Source organism: Catharus ustulatus, chromosome 17 (assembly GCF_009819885.2).
Source record: "Catharus ustulatus isolate bCatUst1 chromosome 17, bCatUst1.pri.v2, whole genome shotgun sequence".
Taxonomy (NCBI): domain Eukaryota; kingdom Metazoa; phylum Chordata; class Aves; order Passeriformes; family Turdidae; genus Catharus; species Catharus ustulatus.
In genome coordinates, this window is record NC_046237.1 from 5,651,531 (window position 1) to 5,667,396 (window position 15,866).

The window sequence follows — 15,866 nt, forward strand, 5'->3', positions numbered from 1 at the left end:
TATTTTAATTTCCAGGGAAGAGTTTCTGTGTATTTCCATATGATAATGAAGGAAATGAAGTAACAGCATTTTCATGACCTCTACTTCAGCTATTTGCACAGTAATTGTGATGGAACCCCACCTAAGAAAGGATGCTCTTTTAAAGTCCAGCCAAAACCACCTGTATGAACTGTTGTAAAAATAAAAGGAGATTTTTTTTAACCTTTTCTTTGTGATGTTCTAAGTGTCATTATACAAATCAAATTAACTTGGCTAAACTCCATTTTCCAGAACTGGTTTTACTGGGATTGTTTGGACATAAATTGCTGCACAATTGTTCTTATCCGTGATTTAAACCAGTATTAATTTTGGTAGAACTTTTTATACTTTAAAACTTGCTAGCATCATCTATTTTAAAAAATTAATAAAGCCACTCTCAGCTCACAGTCAGTTCTATTTCTGTCCTATATGCCAAAGCCTATGAACAAAGCATCATATTTCTCTTTAAATATAAAAATAGTTTGTTCATTTAAATATCTACTGTTTAAAATATGCCATTTTTGGTCTAAAGTAACAACACAAGAACCTGTTGGACAGTTGTGTGGCAGACATTAAAAATAATACTGAATTTAAAAATGCCAACAGCATTGCACTACTCTTTGGAGCTAATTATGTTAAATATGCATGCAAATGCAAAATTCATAATACACACAGTTTAGAAACTATGCACTTGTCCAAATAACCAATACAATATTTACATTTTAAAGGGAAAAATGGGCATTATAATATGGTAACTTTAGTTTCTTTCCACACTGGAAGAATGATTTTGCATCTAGCCATTAAAATGATAGGCAGATGGATGTTCTAGAACCCTTCCAATCTGTACTGCATCATCTTTAAAAAAGAAAGTACAAGTAAACAATTAAATAAGACCCCAAAGCAGGATGACAAGCAAATTTTTCTATAACTAAAGGGTTAAAATACTTAGTTATGACATTTTCTTGTAGCTTCTGGTCCCAAAGCCTCTTGAACAGGGCACTGATTTCCACTGCTGGTAGGTAACTTCCAATTGCAATAAAGAACATTTCCTTTAAATTTCATATCTATACATATTTACAAGTTACACTTTAAAATTCCTATTCAGCATGTAAATAAAAAGAATAAAACACAGTTTGGACAATTGTCACCCAATTCAGGGTGGGCAGGTCAGGTTATTTGGTCTCCATAGCTGTGCGGTTTTCCTGTGCTGGACACATTACACACGAGTCTGGTCTTCCAATTTTTAGTCTCCTACCTGTTTTACCACAGAATACAGTCTCAAATTCCTAAAAAAAAATCAAAATACAAAAGATAAATGTTATATTTAATGTAGATATTTACTTGAGATGGATGTTTTTGTTTCATTAGTGCCTTCAGCAGGAAGGAAGAGGGGCCATACCCATATCCAGACCAGCAGGTTTTCCAATACACACCCTCCTAAAATTCTTGGCAGAGCCAGAATTACTCTGGAGCTGCAACTACTGCTGAGGAGAACAGCAGCTGCTTTTTAGGCATGTAACCCTTTAACTCTGCTCACCCTCTCAATACATTGTGGGCATGTAGCTGGGATCCCCCTCCCTGAACTAACTAGATGCCTGTGAAAGAGGTTAGAAAATAAAGAAAATGAAGGAGGGGAGGAATGATTGAAGATGACCTTAATTTTATATTGTTGCCAAAATAGGATCATGCTCAGGAATTGGGTAACTAAAAAATATTAATTTTCAAATTCAATTTGAAAACACTGACTGAGGACAGCCTGTCATTTCTCACTAGTGACCTCAAACAGCTGAAAGAAATAAAAAATAGAAATGTAAAGGAAGGTTCAAGGATATGGTGGTCCTTCACAAACAGCACCAAGCAGAAACTTTACACCTCAGTTACACATTGTGACAGCTTTCAAACACTTCCCATTTCTATCAAGCCCAAAAATGAAATGAGATTTCTCACCTGCTTCAGGGAGTCGCCGTGCCTTTCCTGAATGTACTTGAGGAATGCAGTTGTCCACTGCAAAGTTGTTGCCTTGTCAGTGTCAATCGTGCAGAAGGGAACGAGGAGATTGAGCTCATCACAACAAACCCGGATCCTGCGCCTGCAGGCAAGCACCAAATTATCAACCACGGCCCAGAGGGAAGGGAAAAAATTCAGCAAACAGGAAAACTACTCACATGTGCTACCAGGGGACTGCTACAAGTTTTTGTTACACAAAAGTCATTTATCTTTACAGAATGGGTGAAATGTTTTGAAATCTCTTTTTGTTTGTTTACAGAGCAAAACCGCAAAGACAACCACAATGAAACAGTTTTATTTTCCTCTAACAAACACCAAGACCTCACCTCCTGCACTGCTTTTTCTTGGAGCTACCACAAAATACATCAAGCTTACATTTACTCCGGATAACCAGAGTATTGCAGTACCAGCATTTTAGGCTTCAAGAGGCGTTCCATGGCCCCTGCTCCCAGAATTACCTCCTGTCTCTCTCCAGGCGGTTGTGCCTCTCCCTTCTCTGGGCGCTTCCATCCTGGGAACCACTTTGTACCTGCACACTGGAGCTGGGCTGTGCTGACTGCCAGGGGCCCTGGGCAGCTGCAGTGCTCTGGTTGTTGTCCCGGGCGTTCCGAATCTCACCGAGAGGTTTGCGATCCATGTTTGCATCCAACAGATTTATCCGGCTGCAACTTCTGTTTATGGCTTGCTTGCATAAGGTGTCTTGTTGGAAAAATAAAGATGAAAAGAATGATCTGCTTATTACTCTCCCACTAACTTGAAAATAGTGATCATGGAAAGTTTTTTTGGTGCTTCATTTATGTGGAATAATCTGAAGCTTTACTACCAGCTTGCATTGATTCTTACAGCAAGACATGTCCTAAGGCACTGCTTGCTATTCCAAGATCCACACAGCTTCTATTTTCTGAGAGAGCCCATGAAATTGTGCCTGCCCTTGGTGAGTACTTCAAGCAGCCTCTAAAACGTTCAGTTTGATACTGGGTCTGCTGGATCAGCTCTGGGGGCAAAACTACCCCTCTGCCATGGGGTTTGGTCAAAGGCTGGACTAGATCTTGGAGGTCTTTTCCAACCTTAATGATTCTGTAATTCTAAAGAAACCAGCTGCTGACACAAGGCCCAGATTTTCAAAGGTACTTTGTAACCTCAAGTCTCCTCATTTCAAGCCAGAAGTGCTAAACAATTTTGAAAGTATAGCTAAACCCATAGATATTGAACTTTCTTGGAGAAATCTAGCCCCATGTTGCCTGTTGAGCATCTCTGTCATAAAAACCTCACCTCCCACATTCATGAAAATCATATTAATTACAGAAAAAACACAAATTCAGAAAAAAAAAATTAGATTTGAAGACCAAGAGAAAACTAAGGGAAAAGAAGATAAATGGTTTACCTCCAACTTTAATCCAAACTTCCTCAGGCAAAGCTTTATTTATAGCACCTACTGTCTGTTTTGTGGATTCAACTTCCTGATAGAGAAAAGGGAATGTCTTGGGTATCCCAAGGTCTTGATGTTTGGCAGCTTCCAAAATAGTGCAAGATGTTCCACAGGTCTGTGAAAACAAAAAGGAAACACTTACAGGATCATATACATTAAAACAAAAGAGACTATTTAGATGTAGCTTCTTAAATTACTTCCTCAGGCAGAATAAATCCCAAATACACACAGCCATGGGGTTTTGACAGAGTGATGAATTTTGGGGGTACCTCTGACATTTCTCAGTGCCATGCTATCATTTTTGCTTCAGAGGTTACTGCAAGTTGTAGAGGAGGAAATAACTTTATCATCAAAATAAATAAAAAGAACTACAGAAAATGGTCTCCTTGTCTTGCACATTTGAAACTAATGATAAACTGATAAACCCAAGAAAAAAAGAAATTTGATGGTCTTTGGCTCATTACTGGGACACAAATTACATATTAATGACAGTAATTACAAATGCCACAAAAGTGACTTGATTGTCTTAAAGGTTAATAAATAAATTGCATTCCAGATAAATCTGATCATCCCTATTCAAAGCAAGCCACACTCTAGCACAAACCTTCAGAATTCTACCACACCCAGCAAGTTAATACCATCAGCACTGGACCTTGGCAGAGAGTTACCTGTGCTTGGGAAGGGTTAGCACTTCCAGCAGCAGAACATGCATTCATGGTAAAGAACGGGTAAGTAAATGGTAAGGAATGTGTGGCAGGTGCAGCTTTATTTTTCCCTAGTGCAGCACACCTGTTCCCTTGCTGGTGAAGAGGAACACCCACCACTTCTGAGGGCTGGCGGATCAATGTCACTAAACTTCAGACAAAAACAAACAAACAGAAAACATACCAGGCTGACTGCTTGGAAATGAGTGCAGAAATAAAGTACAGCTACAAATACTCTAAAACTATCACCAAGAAACCACTTTCATTTACTGTAAACAGAAATCACTGTTATTGACATATTGCCCACCTCAGGGGCCAAATAAAAGAAAAGAAAAATCAGCCAAGGAGGTATTTTATTTGTGCAGTAACAAGGTGCTTCAAGCCTCAATAAAACATTTTGTCAGCACATTAAGGTAGTACAGGGTTAAGTTGTAAAACAACATTTTTCCCAAAGTTTTCCCCATAGTCAGGCCTCCACATTATAACCCGAATCTATTATTATTATTATTATGATCAAAAATCTACTTTGCTTTTAGCAAGCTGCATATTAAAACTAGGTAATGTTCTCTCGCCTTTATTTACAGTACATATTATCAAGAATAAAGTTTCAAAGTAATTAATTTTGGAACTCCATGCTGTACCATTTATGCAATAAACAGAGGGGCCTAAGCTGAGCTCAGTGGAGTCGCAGCCTCCAGTTTAACAAAGCACAGTTTAACAAAGCCCAACCCATCCTTCTCACACATTAAAACAAGCACTCTTCTTAGGTTTCACTTAGCAAATCAGTTTTGAACGACATGATACATAGTTTAACAACAGAAACTAAAAGTAATTGCAACACACTTGTTAAGAGTTACTCCAGATTCTTGGGGTTCTTGACATCTGGGGTTTTCTGTCGGGCTGCTGTTGAATCTGTCTTCCAACCGAGCTCTGACTGCAGGTTTAGATCTAACCTCTGGTGCCAGTGCCGAATTTTCAACAAATATGTTTTCCTTATTCTCCCCCAAGAAATTTTCACCCTGTTTAGCTTTTGCTACACTGCATCCCGAGACTTCTACAGAGCTACTACTGTTGGGCGCTTTCTCCCTTTGGCTCACGGGGAGGTTGGACTCGCTAAGTAACATCATCCTGAGCTCCTGCAAGTCAGCATAGCCCAGGTGTGGGTTAGAACTCGGCCAGTAGCTGTCACAAGGCACCCCTGACTGACAGGTGACTGGGCAGACCGACTGGTTCCCAGAGCTGCTGGATGAGCCCCCGTCCTGGCTGGTGCTGGGGGAGGGCTGCTGCAGAGGGGGGTCTGCAGAGGGGCCAGGCGAGGAGAAAGCGCTGAGCCTGGCTTCCACTTCACCTTCACTACTCTGCGCCTCCGTGTGCGAGCAAAGTATGTGCTGCAGCTGGGTGTACTCAATGTCCATCATCTCCACCAGGCTGGCCTCGGGGGTGGCGAAGCCAAGGTTTTGCTCACCAAAGGAACTGTCACTTGAGCCTGCAGGTCCGACAGCAACGGGAGCGGGGTCAGCAACACTAGCTGGGCTCTGAGGAATGGTCTGAGGCTCCTCGGGGGCTGATCCTGACATGGCTACGGCAAACCTAATCAGTTACCAATGTCCCTTTCAACAGAAAACCATAAAACCTTCAACAATTGTCAGTACTATCCATTAAAAAATAAACAAAACCCAAAGGCAGAAAAAATTGCACTTAACACTGATTGGCGAGGTAACGGAGCGGGGACCAAGCTGCCGCTGGCGGGGTACCTGACACCCTGACCATGTCTCCCCCCCCGGGTGAGACCCTCCCTCCCCCTCCAGCACAGCTGCTCACGACAAACGGCCTTCACCTGTCCCCGCCCCGGCCTCGGCGGGGAGGCTGCGGGGCACTCTGCGGCCTGGCACCCCCTGAGACAGCGCCCGGACGGCGGCGGGGCAAAGCCCGGGCGGGCGGGAGCGGGGCCCCCGCGGCCGGGGGGAGCCGTGGGGAGCCGTGGGGAGCCGGGGCGGGCAGGGCCGGGCAGGGCCGGGCGGGGCGGGGGCGGGAGGGGACGCGCGGCCCCTCAGCCCGGCCGAGCGCTGCCCGAGCGCGCCGCGCGCCGCCGCCAACGGCTGCGCGTAACCGCCGCCCGCGCGCGGGGCCGAGCGCGCCGCGCAACCCCGCCCCACGCCCCGCCCCTCAGGGCCCGCAGGCCCCGCCCCTCAGGGCTGAAACTCACCCGGTGACGGGCCGGTAATGGCGGCCGTGTGGGGAGTGACAGAGGGAACGTGCGGCTGCCGTGTGTTTACAGACATGGTTCAGCTTCTGGACACGCGGAGTGCTGTTTAGCACGCGGTGCTTGGCTGGGTGCACGTTGTTGTGCTGAATTTTAACCCATTAAAGCTGGTGGCTGCTCAGCCTTGGGCTAAACGCTGTTTGCTTGGCTGAGGGAAAGATCACAGAGCCACGGGCAGGGAAGGGGCTGCGCTGAGGGCACTGCCCGGCCTGCACCAACAGCAGCACCTGTGCGAGGAGGAAAAGGCTATAAAACCGGCGGGATTAACGGGAAAACCCGCTGGATCATCGGGAATCTCTTGTCATTCCCCGCCAGGGGCCCTGGGGCCGCCTCAGCCCTGAGCAGCCCGAGCGGGCAGCGGTGGGTTCGGGGTACGGATGGAAAATTGAGGAAAAGAGGTGCCCATGTCAGTGTGCTCTGACATTTCCATGAAATGCAGCCACAGGCCGACAGTCTCACTCGTGACTTCCCTCCAGACACAAACCCAGACATTTTAAAAGCAGCTTTGTGCACACTGAACTCAATGCACACTCTCTAATCCTCCACGCTCCCCTTTACGATGCTCACATTGGAATAGTTCAGCCTTTTATAGACATAACATTTCTGCTTGTATTGTTCTAGATTTTGCAGAGGTTTTTACAGAAAAAAATATCAAAAGTTTGCACAAAGCCAGAGAATTGTTTTTCTCTTTCTTGCAATGCAGGGCAATCATTCAGTACCATTTTAGTCTATGTAAATAAAGTTAAATTGTTATGTTGGTTTCAGCCTGGCTTTTACTGCCTGCTGCAAAATCCAACACCAGCTGATTGTTAACTACATAAAGCAAATTTTGCTTTAACAAAGTCACTGGAGCCTATGCTGTTGGATTTTTTTTGCCACTTGAACTCTGGGAGGATGGATTTACCCATCCTAAAGCATAAACAGATTCCCCAAACTACTAAAGGAAAATTTCCCAGAAGATGAAAAACCACACTCCTATTTCATAGAAATGTAAAGCCAAGAAATTCATAAATGGTGTGACCTGAATTAATACTTTTCTTCAGATTTTTTGATGTAAAAATCTTCAATTTCCAAGCATTCTGATTCAAATGTTAAAAATCTGTAAAATAAATTAGGGGATGCCTTAGAACTGAGAATCATTAGCACAGATATTTGCTATTTTTAGAGGGCCTGCAATCAAACATTGTCTGGCTGTGACATCCTGCAAAATGTCTGTCATTAAACTATGAGGAAACAAAACCTGTGTGCCATCAGTGTCTCGTGGTTTGTTGAGAAATAGCAAAATGTAGAAAATAATCTATAAATTAAGAAATGGACAACAGCTCTCTGTAGGTGTTTATTCTACTTACAGTAACAAAAACCTGTGAAGTCCCATATTTTAATGTACAGTAATATATTTTGCCATATAAAATACAATTTACAGAAATTTCTATCAAGTAAACCTAAACAAACACACATTTTGCATACTTTTATGTATGTCTTTAAATTAGAAACATCTCATTAAGAAAAAAAAAAATCTTACACCGTAGTTGATGTTTGCATTTAATACGATTTCTTTGCGTGTTACCGTTTTCCCTCAAGACACGGATGATCATTTCAGCCAGCAAATCCTGCCTGGACAAGGACCTCAAGGATGCACCAATGTGACTGTGGTGACACACACACTACCTGTAATATAGTCCTCAAGATGCAAAATGTTTACAGGAATCTAATTTTACATTTCCAAATCTATTTTAGCAAAACACCAAAATATTTATCTTAATCAGCGGTTAATTTACACATTCAGATAAACTAGTGGGGTTTGATTTCACACTTTGGAATTCCATGCTTGAGGACTACATGGGAAGTAGCAATGTGATGTATGTCACCGTGAAAAATGCCCTTCTTCAATCACAACATGATGTACCACCATAATTTAAACTTTAATGCAGCTGTATCTTTTTCAGTGGAGAGTTTTATATACACTGCCAGCCTAAGTAGGGCCTAACAAAAGAACAGTATAATTTATTTTTCAAGAGCCCTTTTAGAATGAAAGAGCACTTCTGTAATGAAGAGTTCAATCAAATTGGGACATTTCTTAAATCTGTGGAAAAATTCTGCAAAACCTAAACAAAACCAAAAAATGCTCCACTAAATCAGTTCAGTTGAAGGAACAGATTTAGTGGCCTATTTAACCAAATGCTCTTCCTTCCTTTGGTTTACCACTTTTTGAAATAAATGTCTGATGCTTTTGTAAGTTTTGCTGGTTATAAAGGTGCTACTCTTGTATTTTCTTTAATGACAGGTTTGTAAACACGGGATATTTAAAACCTCATGGGAAATAACTAAGTATGACTTGTTTTTTTGCTGTACACTTAACAGGTGGATTCCAGACCCAAAATATGTGTATATAAAAGGAAGATAGTGCACTTTAAGCTTATAACATTCCATTTTCAAATCCTCCATCAGTCACAAGTAATTATTAACACTGTTCTTTGCAACCTTTTCTTAAACTAATGATCCTTCCATTGTAAAAGAAACATAACACCAACATTTTTAGTGTGTGCTGTAGGAACAATTTTGACACCAAAATATCACGTAAATGAGATGTAAAGGTATGGCTCCTCAGGTCTGGATTAAATTCTCCTATAAAATTACAATTCAAGTTACTGGAAAACATAACTTTATAATCTTAAAAAGCAATATGCTCTTCTTAGTCTTTTTCCATTTCTGTACTGTAAATGGAAACTTTAAGATAAAGATGCAAGTAGAAAAAACAAAATTTCAGTACAGGTAACGTTGTGAATTTTTATAAGAAAAACATTATGCACAAAATGCAGCAAGTGAAAGTCCAATGTGTTCTTGCTTTTCATCTATCTGATTATTTTCATTCACAGTTGTTCAAAAATTGCTTATTTGTCAGTACATTGGGTAAGGCTAGTTTTACAACAGAATCTTTTAAAAGGTGAAAATATGTACAGTATTTACAGATGTGCAGTCCTTGCTGTGTTGCAAAAGTGTATTATTTGTGGGAAGTATCAGTCACAGCTCTATGACTGATTGCTGGAAGATGGAGCTTCAGTTTCCACTGGTTTCTGAGTTTCCTTCGGTGTTTCTGGCTTCGTCTCTTTCCCAGTTTCCTTACTCTTACTCCTATCTTTGCGATCTTTCCCTCTTTCCCTGTCGCGATCTCGGTCTCTGTCTCGATCCCTCTCCTTTTCCCGGCTTCGATCCCGGTCCCTGTCTTTCTCTCTGTCGCGATCCCTGTCTCTGCTTCTCGATCGCTCCCTATCACGTCTCCTGTAAGAGTCCCTATCTCTGTTTCTTGTCCTATCTCGGTCTCTGCTTCTTTCCCAGTCCTTACCCCGCTCCGAATCCTTGTCTCTATTTTGGCTCCTATCTCTATTTTTATCCCATTCCTTGTCTCTGTGTCTCTCCCAGTCCCTGTCTCTGCCCCAGTTTCTGCCACGGTCTCTATCCCAAGGTCTGCCATGTTCTCGATCCCTACGTCTTTCCTCAAAGCCCCTACCTTGGCGATTATCTCCTTGTTGAGACTCTGACTGATCCAAACCCTTATCTTTATTTCCTCCCTCATATCTGTCTCTCTGTCTCCCTTCAAATGTCTGGCCTCTATAGTCAGGATTTTTGCCTTCTCGGAAGTCAGATGTGGGCCACTGTCCTTCTGACTCATGTCCTGGTCCAGATGCAGGTGGTCCACCTTCATCCCACATCTCTTTTCTGTGACTTGGATGGCTTGGAAGATCCAGGAGTGGTCTTGGGGGTGGTTTCATACCTTGTGGTGACTGACCCTGGTAATGAAATCTAGAAGGAGGTTCATCATCTTCTGGAAACATTGGAGGTGTGCCTCCTCTTGGTCCTCCAAATTGATGTGGTCCTGGACCTCTCTGGTTGGAAAATCTGGGTGGTGGGCTCCCTCTCCGGTCTTCATATGGCTGTGGCAAAAGTCCCCTTGGACCAGACATATGATTTGGAGCTGGACCTCTTTGCCCTTCAAATTGATTTGGGTGAGGCCCTCTTGGTCCCCCAAAATGACCTGGGGCTGGACCTCTTGGCCCTCCAAACTGAGGCCCTCCTCTCTGTCCTTTAAACTGCCCTGGTGGTCGTCTTTGGCCTCCAAAAGGAAAAGGTGAAGGTCCTCTGTTTCCCATAAACTGAGGGGAATCTGGTCCTTCAAACTGTCCTGGAGGCCCCATCATTTCATCATACTGGGAATCTGAGAATTCCATTTGTTCCATGTGAGGATCCCTATGATCTTCAAAATGAGATGGTGACATTCCTCTTGGACCACCATGATAAGGGGCAGGGCCCCTGTTATCACCATAAATAGGTGGTCCATGCTGTGCAGAAAATAAGGAAGGAATAGGACCCTTTTGACCTCCAAATCTTCCAGACTGAGGTCCTCTTTGCCCATCATTATTTGGAAAACCATGCTCTTCAGAGAACTGTGGTGCTGGCCCTCTGAAATTAGGTCCATGAGGTCCTCCAGGGGCATTGAGCATCATTGGAGGTCCCCCTTTCTGCCCAGACATAGAAAATGCTCGGTTTTCCTCAAAGTGCTGTGGGGGAGGTCCACCCTCACCCTGAACTGGTACAGATTCAGTTTGTTCTACAAACTGATGAGACTGAGGATTTCTTTGTTCATCATATTGCATTGATGAAAGACCCATCTCTGGTTCAAAGTGTCCAGCTGCCTTTTCCTGCTGAGGAAACATTGTATTTGAAAAGGAATCCCTTCCCATTGCTTCCTTTGACTCATTTGGCCATGACACTTGATGCATATCTTGCAAAGATGGGCTGTCATTTGATGTGGAGAAATTAGGCTGAAAAGATGTACTTGGAGGTGTTGGAAGCAGCACTTTCCGTATAGGTTTGGAAGCAGAAGGATCTCCAGAAGCTGTTTGACTCAAGTTTTCCAAAGTAACTTGGATGGTGTGCTCAAATTTGCTGTTAGATGTCTCGTTCTGGGGCACCATAGATGTCTGTTCACTTGAAACCCAATTTTCAGCAGTAAAACCAGGCTGAGTAGTGGAAATTAAAGCATTCTCTTCCTTACCAAGTGAAGTCTGCAAAGCATTTGGAAAACTTGCTGGAGTGACTTCTCTTGTGGATACCTCATTCTGTACTACCTGTGGCTTTATTCGAGAATCAGAACTGTCATTCTCTGTCGCCATCCTTCGAGCCTGTCGAGGATCTCTGTTCTGCCTTGGGTCACAGCCCTGGTTTAAAACTTGTGCTTGCTGATTTAAAGATGAAGGTAAATCTACTTTCTGTGCAGCTTGCTGGTCCTGATGGAATAATTCAGGCTTTAGTAGGGAAGCTTTTGCTGGTGGAGGTGACATTAAAGCATCAGACACTGAAAAGTGAGCCATTGAAACACCAACAGCTGCTCTTTGTTGTCTGAGAGCTTCTTCTTGTTCCTCTAGCTGCCTTTTCTGTTCTTCTATTTGTTTGTTTAATTCTTCCAACATTTTTTGCTGTTCTACCAAGGAGGAGGATGCAGATAAATCAGGCACAAATGAAGCAGATGTTTCTGAAGAACCGCTTTTACTGTCTGTATACATTTTGTTGGGTAAATCATCAACAGTAACTTTTGCTTCTTCCAAGATAGTTTCATCCTCTGGATCATAGGCCTCATCCTCTAGTTCTGCTGTAGTAGATGGTTTTTCCACATTGTAGCGTTTGTCACTTTCACCAGTCTGCATTTCAAAGGCTTTCTCTGGACCATATTCTTCCTCAGGATCATAAGGTCTGTCATCCTCCTCCTCTTCTATGGCTTTGTCCTTGGACATCTGCCCGAACTGCTGCACAATGGGATCCAGCAGAGGAACGGCCGACATCCCGCTGTCTGCCGCAGCTTGACTTTCCTGACTGGAAGACTGAACAGTTCCAGAATCCTTGGCAAGAGGCTCAAAAGTTTTCTTTTTCCCAAAGAGAGTCTGCAGGATGTGCTCGAGAGGCGTGGCGGTTTTTGAGGATGACGAGTGTGTGGCAGTGCTGCTTGCGGGAGCGGCTGTTGAAATCGGTGGGGTCACGGTAGCTGTGGGGCCACTTTTAATGGATGACAGTATTTTTAATACTGAAGGTGTCACTGCTGAGGTGTCTGGAACGGGAAGTGGGGGTGGAGGTGGAGGAGGAGATCCAGGTGGTGTTGTGCTCACGGTGGAGTCTCCTGAATAAAGTGTGTATTTCACAGTTTTCTTCTCTTGTGAAGCTGCAGGCCCTTTAGAGAACAGCGATGGTTCAGCTTCCTCATGTGTTTGAATTCTGCTTCGCTTCTCCTCTATTTTTTCTGTCTCAGTGGCAGGACGTTTCCCTTTCTGACAGATAACCAACCCAAGGATTAAATTTGGCCGAGATGTCTCAAGACCTGAAAGAGAACACAAAGATTGTGTATGTAAAAATCTGATGTTAATGATGCTTTCAGTAGAAACTATTATTTTACAAAGTGGCAGGTACAAAAGTCATAAAGGTAACAGTTTTCTAAATTCGATCAGACCTATTAGCAATTTTCATCAGTCCATAAGCATATGCATTTGTATTTCTTACTTTTTATATTTATACATAAATTTAAAAGTTTAAATTCCTTCCTCAATATTTTTAATAAAGGATTCCCACACCAGACATCATTGTTAAAGTGTTCTGCAAAAGTTCAAACCAAGCAAGTTGTAATTTTTGTATCTTTGTTTCTATTGTTCAACTACCCCCACCTCTCCTCCTGAAAAATCAAATATTTACATTTAGTTTGCAAATATACACAGAGATACTGAATAGTGAGAAAACCTGGGCTAAACATTGCTATGTGTCATATAATCTGCTAAAAGTCCACATTGACACCAACCTATAAATACTTTGTCTTTTTCCAAGTTAAACAAAAATCAATAATGGCAAAAAAGTTCACAACAAACAGTGTTTGGAAACTGTTAAAGCTGGTAATTACTCCCAGCTTGTTGTGTTTTTTTCCAGCCAGACATTGTTTTAAGGGGCGAGAGAAGCAAGGGAACTGCAGATGTCCCAAGCAAGCCCAGGAGAGGTGTTTGGTTGGGCCAGCACCTGGTGTGGGGGTGAGATGGCCTTGCTATGTCACTGAAAAACACGAGGAGCAGAACTGCTCCTCTGTGAACAGCTTCACACTTGAAGGAGAAATATATCCAGAAATGATAAGAAAGTTTCAGATAAAGAGGAAAAATGCAAAAGTCTGTAGGCCTGTCTCCTGCTATTGTATTTTTTCCTCCTACACACACAGTTCCACTGGCAGGTAAACATGCCTAGAATGAAGGGCAGGGACTAAATCCTTTAACATACAGTGGTGGCAAATGTAGAAAATCTTGTAACTTCTGGACTAAATGGCCTTTAACCCCTATGTGCCTTTTCCCCACATGTGCCATTAGTTATGATTTCCATTCAGCAAGGAAGCAGTAATATAGAAACATAAAATAATCTGTGAAATAAAAGATAATATTGCAAAATAAAAGATAATATTCATTGTGGATAAATGGCAACGTGAGAGCTCTGATCTATGTTGACCCTTCTAGTCAAGTTCCCACAAGTAGGAGATTTTTATATTTATGTTCCTTCTTCTTATTAAACCAACTTCTCACTAAGCAACCATTTTAAAGATCTAATTATTAGCACCAAAACCCTTTTGATACCAACACAACCCCCAAACCCCACAGCAGCAGATACATTCTATTAGTAATCCACATCACACATACATTAATCTCAGTGAAACAACTCAGTTTTACTGGAACTCCTACATTTACCATTTAGAGAGGAAAACACACCAGCTGTTTTCCTAAATTTATGTTAAAGAATAACAACCCCCAGTTGGTGGGTGTTGACCAGTGCAGAGCATCTCACAAACAGGAGCTCACCCAGAAACTGCCAGCAGGCATTTGCTGTTCTGCTGTTGTTAAATGTTTTGGTTACCAAATTTCATGCAAAGACTTGTGATTTATGCAATTAGTCACAATTAATTTCAAACACTGAATAACTGAAATAAACAGGTATCAAAATTCCATCAGGCAGGATAGCTAAGAAATAGCAATTAGTGAGAAATCAGGTTTGAATCCCTGTAAGAAACAGAGATCAAGTCACTAATTTTAAAAGGGTAAAATTTTAATACACTTTCAAGGCAAAAAAATCCAGCAGCAAGTTAATAGCATTAGTTATAAATTACTGTGTTTAGAATTTAGTAATCATAGAATAAATCCATTAAAACATTACATTTTGATACTGGAATTTTTGCATAAATATTAGAAATTTTGCCTAAGCTGACTTCTACACTCAGTTCAGAGAGGTCAAATACAATTCCTTCAATGAAGACACATGGCCAGAGCAGCTCTCAAAGGCCACAGCCACGCTCTATCTCAATATCCATAAACAGGCTAAGTGCCTAATCTTAGGAACAACAGAATGTTGACTGCAGTCTGCCACTACAGCTCAATGACTGCCTTTCACAAACACACATTTTAGAAGTGCTGGCAGAGTTACTAGTTTTCAGTGGTAAATAATTTATAACAGTTATTATCCTATTATGCATTTGAAATCCCCAGTCTGGTTTTATTGAGTTACTTCCTGTAACTAAAGCCATTAGAACAGGATATACTAAATACTAGTATTGAATTATATTTGTTTTTCTTAGCCTTAAATACATTTTCTCATTAGATCCAATTTACCATATTTATGTGTATATTGGCCCTGTGTTACCCTGCCAGCAGCAGATGGTAAAAGCTGACCTGCACTGCTCAAGACACAACTTCTGCCTGTCCCTGACAGACCCATGGGATTAGACTAATTCACCTGTGGTGAATTTTCAACTGCAGAGACCAACACAAGATTTTATCTGTATCTTATCAATGCCATTTAAATATTTGTCCCAATTAATCATGAGAGCAATTGACAATTGCCATCAGATTTGTGCCCCCTTAATTCAGGGCTCAGCTCGCTCGCAGCACGGACACTGCTCCACGTTCAGGCTTCAGAGTGACACAGTCAGAAATGCCACATTCCTGCTGCTGCTTTTCCTGCATCCTGCTCAGCTGAACACAAACTCCATTCACAGTTCAGATCAAATTTTGGTGCATTTGTTTTTTTAAGAGCATTCCAAACAGCATGACATTTCATGCCTTAGTATTTTATGAAAACTCACAGTCCCTATTAAAAACTACCAAAAGACATATCAGCATTTCTGGAATCTTTGCTGATATATGTCTGTTATATTAAAATTCAGCTATGTAAGATAGTTGTTACAGTCCCATCACCACTAAATCCCTCAGTAAACCACTTTCTGTAAGTAATTAGGTCTGATTATACTACTTCTTACAACTGGAAGTGATAAGAGTGTATGTGAAACAGAGAAATGAATTCACATACCGTAAACCAATGCAAAAGGACAGTGCAGAAGAGCCCATGACACAAAAAAATCTGGTAATAAATATCTGAGTTA

The 15,866-nt window shown here is 42.0% G+C and overlaps 2 protein-coding genes across 2 annotated transcripts in view; both read right to left on the reverse strand.

Annotated features, from left to right (window-relative positions):
• Window positions 1-295: 295 nt before the first annotated feature.
• TCFL5 (transcription factor like 5) lies at window positions 296-5,981 on the reverse strand. The gene is made up of 6 exons (XM_033075020.2): window positions 5,002-5,981; window positions 4,123-4,309; window positions 3,410-3,569; window positions 2,484-2,724; window positions 1,966-2,107; window positions 296-1,304 (listed from the first exon to the last, which is right to left on the reverse strand). Exons 1-6 carry the CDS (start codon window positions 5,733-5,735, stop codon window positions 1,191-1,193), a joined length of 1,578 nt encoding a protein of 525 aa, XP_032930911.1. The 5' UTR covers window positions 5,736-5,981; the 3' UTR covers window positions 296-1,190.
• A 1,763-nt stretch (window positions 5,982-7,744) lies between these two features.
• Window positions 7,745-15,866, reverse strand: part of DIDO1 (death inducer-obliterator 1) — a 47,920-nt gene continuing 39,798 nt past the window's right edge. The window contains exon 17 of the mRNA XM_033075036.1: window positions 7,745-12,788. Coding sequence (XP_032930927.1) covers window positions 9,451-12,788 — 3,338 coding nt within the window. The 3' untranslated portion in view covers window positions 7,745-9,450. The remainder of the gene's footprint in view (window positions 12,789-15,866) is intronic.

Bases quoted from the DNA above. Each gene is read 5' to 3' on its own strand.
- TCFL5 (XM_033075020.2), bottom strand. From the start codon at position 5,735: ATGTCAGGATCAGCCCCCGAGGAGCCTCAGACCATTCCTCAGAGCCCA. The intron at 4,310-5,001 runs GTGTGTTGCAAT...TTTTGTCTGAAG, and splicing joins TCTGGAGTAACTCTTAACAA to TTTAGTGACATTGATCCGCC. The intron at 2,725-3,409 runs GTAAACCATTTA...TTTTCCAACAAG, and splicing joins AGTTTGGATTAAAGTTGGAG to ACACCTTATGCAAGCAAGCC.